This window comes from Lachnellula hyalina (assembly GCF_007821495.1).
Source record: "Lachnellula hyalina strain CBS 185.66 chromosome Unknown contig00207, whole genome shotgun sequence".
Taxonomy (NCBI): Eukaryota; Fungi; Ascomycota; class Leotiomycetes; order Helotiales; family Lachnaceae; genus Lachnellula; species Lachnellula hyalina.
The window spans coordinates 38,592-44,179 of NW_022157321.1; the positions used below are offsets into that span (position 1 = coordinate 38,592).

At 46.7% G+C, this 5,588-nt stretch overlaps 1 protein-coding gene across 1 annotated transcript; it reads left to right on the forward strand.

The window, feature by feature from the left end:
- Nucleotides 1-2,539: 2,539 nt before the first annotated feature.
- ELO2_1 (Elongation of fatty acids protein) lies at nt 2,540-3,755 on the forward strand (the record flags this gene model as incomplete). Its single annotated transcript, XM_031153441.1, has 4 exons — nt 2,540-2,959; nt 3,008-3,077; nt 3,131-3,343; nt 3,406-3,755. The coding sequence occupies 4 exons, from the start codon at nt 2,540-2,542 to the stop codon at nt 3,753-3,755; spliced, it is 1,053 nt and encodes a 350-aa protein (XP_031001845.1).
- Nucleotides 3,756-5,588: the final 1,833 nt, after the last annotated feature.

Sequence of the window (5,588 nt, forward strand, 5' to 3'; positions counted from 1 at the left end):
TAGGAAATACGGGTTATGAAGGTGTTGTGGTTGGTGTTATGGGATTCTGATGAACCTCGAATGATTTTCTGTATGTCGCCAGGTCCTAGGATTGAGGGCAAACCGGAAATGCAAGGCATTTTATTGGTTGCGGATCCTAGGTCGGCTTTTACCGAGGAATAAAATCATGCCATAACTCTTTACAACAACTCCCTCCAACGTCCAAAAATAATGGGGCCCGGAATACTGTAATCTCTTGACAGGATGAGACTTCAAAATATAATTAGACAACACATCGCCGTACCTAATCATCCACTTATAGTTTCACGTGATAGACGTCGTCGCATTCGCTCCTAGTCTACGGAAGCGATTTTGGCTGTCAAGCGAACATGGCCGGTGATAATAAATAAGTACTATTACATACAAAAGTTGGTATAAAGTGACCTTAACCTCCTCGTCGCAAAGTAAACCTAATAGCCGTATCGTCCAAATCAGACGCATCTTCTAAATCACTTTTGCTATCACTACTAGTACTACTATCATAAGGCAATTCAGGGTCAAGAGGGACGTCAAAAGCCTCCCCATATAGTGATATAAAGCTAGGGCTAGGTGATGGCAGAGAAGTGACAATTTGGACATCCTCTATAGCAATAACAGGGCAGATAACTTGTCTTGTGGGGAGCTGGTAATGCTGAATCCAAGATCGAATGAAGTTGTGAAGGCCAGCTTCCTCTATATCCGTCAAGATCTTATTATTACCTATATGACCTCAATTTCGGCTTAGCTCGCATCTGATTTGATCGAATTGCTAAGGGTTCTTGGTTTAAGCTTAAAGATTTGACAAGCTATAGCTTGACTCTCTTTAGGGTATTTGCAGAGCTATTTCTTCGCTTTCGCAGGCGTTCCTTATAGTTACTAGCGTCTTGGACTGCAGCTTTGTATGTAGCAATTGGGGAGGTAGAAAGTGAACGTATAATACGCGGTGGAGGCGATGAAGGTATATAAGGAGAGGGAGGCATTTTTGGTATTCGTCTAGGGTGGCTGCTTATAGGTTGCACTGATTATATGAATTTTTAGGTGTAGATGCTATACAAAATCCCACCGGCCATGTTCGCTTGACAGCTAAAATCGCTTCCGTAGATTAGGAGCGAATGCGACGACGTCTATCTCGTGCAACGATAAGTGGACGATTACTGTAGGAGCCTTGATACGAAGGACAAGGGCAGTGTCCCAATTTCCGAGTTTAAGATGCGATTCATCAAGCTGATATCACGTTACAGACGGCATAGCATCAGCCATTTCCTGCAGAACGGCAAAGCATCAAACAGGAGTATTGAAATTACTCAAAACAGTCTTTCAAAGGAGTATGATTGATCAACTATCTCGTATGAGATATTTCATGCAAAATACCAATGGCGCAAACACACGTGATGAATGGAACTAAGCTTCCACATTCTCCTGGGTCTCTTCCTCCAGCACTGGTCACTCCTGAGCCATGGATCCATACACCCCGCCTCCAGGCTCTCGAGGAATTGTCTCAGTACTAGAAACAGCGCGTTCTCACCTAACACGCTTGGCTCCTGCCGAAGCTTACTCCTATCTCCAAAAGAACAACAACAAAACCTTGGAAGAGACAGCTAGTCCTCGTCCTCCAGCAGTACTAGTAGACATCCGACCCTCCGCGCAACGAGAAGAACATGGTCAGATAACAGGAGCATTAATCATAGAACGCAATGTCCTCGAATGGAGATTCGATCCTAGATGTGAAGCCAGGCTTAAGATAGCGGATCGGTATGATCTGAGAGTGATTGTGATGTGTCAGGAGGGGTATACTAGTTCTTTGGCTGCGTTCGCGTTGAGGGACTTGGGGCTTTGGAACGCTACGGATGTTGTGGGAGGTATTAAAGCTGTATGTATTTGCTTTTGATATTGGGAGTTGACGGCAGGAACTAACTGACTGTTTATTAGTGGAAGGAAGAAGGTTTACCAGATACAATTGTTGGCTTAGCTGGTGGAGATGAGCGGATAGATGAGGGATGAGCCTTAAAGCTGTTACAACTCTATGATTGCAATGGTAATCTGAGATATCTTCCTTACATGCTCCGCTCCGTATAGTTTGAACTACCAAAAACTGACCAATCAACACGTGTTGATCTGTCATTTAAGGCGGACACGTGATTATGTATCTAGTTCTAGGGGTAATCTTCAATCTGTCCAATCAGCAGCGGCCTCGGCTTCGTGGACAAAATAGAATCCCATTTTGGGAAAAGGAGGCATTTTGTATTTTCTCATCCCCATATTCAATTTTCATCTGTCGCATCCGCTTTACCACCAGGTCACCTTAATTGTTGACCGAAGGCTGCCTTTTCTCGCCACTCCTTCATCATCGAGCTCGTCCTCGATTTAATTTAATTCTTTCCTTCTATTGCCGCATATCTCAACGTGGTCATAGCCTTTTTTTTTTTCAAGTTGTACGAAACCCCGAGGATCCGACGCGTTCTACTCGAATTACAGCATCTGTCCTTTTGACAACCCATTGCGACAATTTGGGTTCATCAATATGTCGACCAGCCCTTCGGACTTCTTGAAGATGGTGCCTCTACCGAGCATCGAAAGGCCATTTGGCGTACACTTATGGCCCATCTTCGATAAAGCCTTCACCACATTGATGGGCTACCATCCACAAGACTTCGCTTTCGAGCCCCGCGTGACACCCATGTCGACATTGAAGCAGACGGCTATTATGATCACCCTATACTACACTGTGATCTTTGGGGGCCGGGAGTTAATGCGCAACCGTCCGGCGTTCAAGCTGAACGGACTGTTCATGATTCACAACTTCTACCTGACGAGCATCAGCGCCATCTTATTGGTGCTCTTCACTGAGCAACTGATTCCGACTGTCTATGAGCATGGCATCTTCTATGCCATATGCGACGTTAAAGGTGGATGGACTCCACCTTTGGTTATACTCTACTATGTAGGATCTTTCCTGGCGGAGGAGTGGGGATATGCTAATGCGCCATAGCTCAACTACCTTACGAAATACCTCGAATTGATCGATACTGTGTTCCTGGTTGCGAAGAAGAAGCCATTGAGTATGCATCGCGCTTAAATACACAAGGAAATGGAAGCTAATATACCTGTGAAGCTTTCCTACACTGCTACCACCATGGCGCAACTGCCCTGCTCTGCTACACCCAACTGATCGGCTTGACATCTGTCTCATGGGTTCCAATCACACTGAACTTGATGGTCCATGTTGTTATGTACTGGTACTACTTCCAGAGCGCTCGCGGCATCAAGATCTGGTGGAAGGAATGGATTACCCGTCTGCAGATCATTCAGTTCGTCATTGACCTTGGTAAGACTAAATTCTCATTTCACAGCCCCATCTTACAGCCTGCTGATCTCAACCAATCACAGGGTTCGTCTACTTTGCGTCCTACACCTATTTCACCTCGACGTACTGGCCATGGATGCCGAACGCTGGCAATTGCGCCGGAGAAGAGTTTGCCGCTTTCGCAGGCATGGGCATAATCAGCTCGTACCTCCTCCTCTTCATCTCCTTCTACCTCGCAACCTACAAGAAAGACGGAAAGCGACCCACAAGCCGAAAAGCGGCTCGCTCCCTGAAAGACGCCCAAGTCCCTGATGTCGCAACCCTGATGTCTGGCGCAGGCGTGAATGGGAATGCGAATGGAAAGACGCAGAATGGCCATGCCACATCTACCGGAACCCCTGGTCGCCCAGTCACAAGATCTCGCAAAGCATAGAATTTCTTTTATTCTCGAGATAAGATTTTCAACAGGAAACTGTGGCAGCTACGAATCAACAAATTTAGAGATAGATTTCCATCTACTTGTCTGTATATTGTAAGATAGGACAAAGTCAAAAAGTCCATAGAACAAACGTGATAATGTGCAAGGAGGCGGGCATCTTTTTTCTTCTTTTTCTTTATGTTACTACACATTTGCATTAAAAGGCGACGTGGGCGGGTGTGGCGCGCTTGGGATCTATTATACTGTGGTCATAGGGTCTTATAGATGCAATACGCAAAGATGATACATTGTGTCTGTTTGCCGTGACTGTGTTTGCCACTGGCTTGAGCTGATTGCTGGCTTACATGTGTACAAAAGGCTGTTCAGCTGGGTGGTCCTGGTAGCTCAGCCTCACGTTATTCTAAGAGTCGGAGCAACTCGGCGCAATGAAGTCCTGTATTGGTGTGGTGGCCATAACGATGATTGATGTTCTATATCCCAACCCTGATTGCAACTTGGAATCTTGAAAACAGCCCTTACCAACACATCTCGAAGCGGTCCTATAGCCTCAATGACGTTACCGAAGGACTCGAAGGATTTTGGCTGCAGCTTGTATGCAATAACTCTTCTGTTAAGATAATCAATGGAGTATGCCCGCCAAAAGAAAGGATGTATTTTGTGCAGCAAGGATAAGCTTCTCTTACATAAGCGAAATATAGATCGTGGTATGTACGGTGACGGCGGGGGCGGGTATGAAGATTTTCAAACTCGAAATCCAGGTTTCCGTGGAATGGAATTCTGTCTTTAAATGAGTGAGAAAAGCCACTCCAGCTCTTGGAACGTGCAATCTGCACCTGTGGGACAGTAATGTTTTGGACCACTGTATTAAGTCTCACGTACCCCCTCTATTGGACTTGAAGTGCAATCGTGTCTGTGCAGTACTGTGCAGGTACATGTGTAGTGTGGTGCAATGTAAAGTAGTGTACCTTAGCATTGGGCGTTAGTTGAAGCATGAACAACACAGAAACGGTTTGGGGGTTTTTGTTTTGTGTGTGCAGCTCTTACAGCAAGTAATACAGTAGCAATGGCGGCTCTGAGCGTGTTGGCCCCTTTGCCCCTATTCTGGAATCAAAACTCTCGATGCAGTAGACGGAGGTTATCAATCCAGGAGAATTTCTGCCCCCTTCAGACGGAAACCCCTCCTTCTTGTATTCTGGCGATCAGCAGATCTGCGTTATCGCGAGGACGCCATCTGGTTGGTTGAGTTCATCGCATCAATGTAAAACAGGACACCGTAAAACAGTGGGCTGAGGATAGGCTGAACAGCGCAGTCTCAGGCTGGCTAGAGACAGCCAATTACTGCCATCTCCTGGAATAGTACCTTTTGCCGACCTTTAAATCTTTGGCGCTCCTGGAGGATTTCAGAGTTCGCCAACCAACCACTTGCCGGCCCCCAGTCACACACACCAAATGCCACCACTGCCCACCAGCGCATTCCTTCACTCCGCTCAAACACCCCTGGTCTTGACGGGATGGCATGGGGCTAAGGTACGAATGCGAGATGGACGTGCGTGCCAGCCTCGACTGAGGATTCGAGGATCAACTGGACTGAACCTGGAATGCACGGGAGGGGGGAGGGGCGAGAGGGGCAGGAAATGATGGAGGATTGGGTGTGGAATGGTATGCAGTGCAGGCAAAGCAGGAATCAATCCCACAGACCAGATAACCACATCACCTTACGCAAGTGGAGAAGCCCGTCCCTTCCTCCCCAACTTATATGATCCTGCTACCTCTCACGCAATATCAATCCTTCGGAAAATCAGCCGGCTCACGTACTGTCCTGTCATG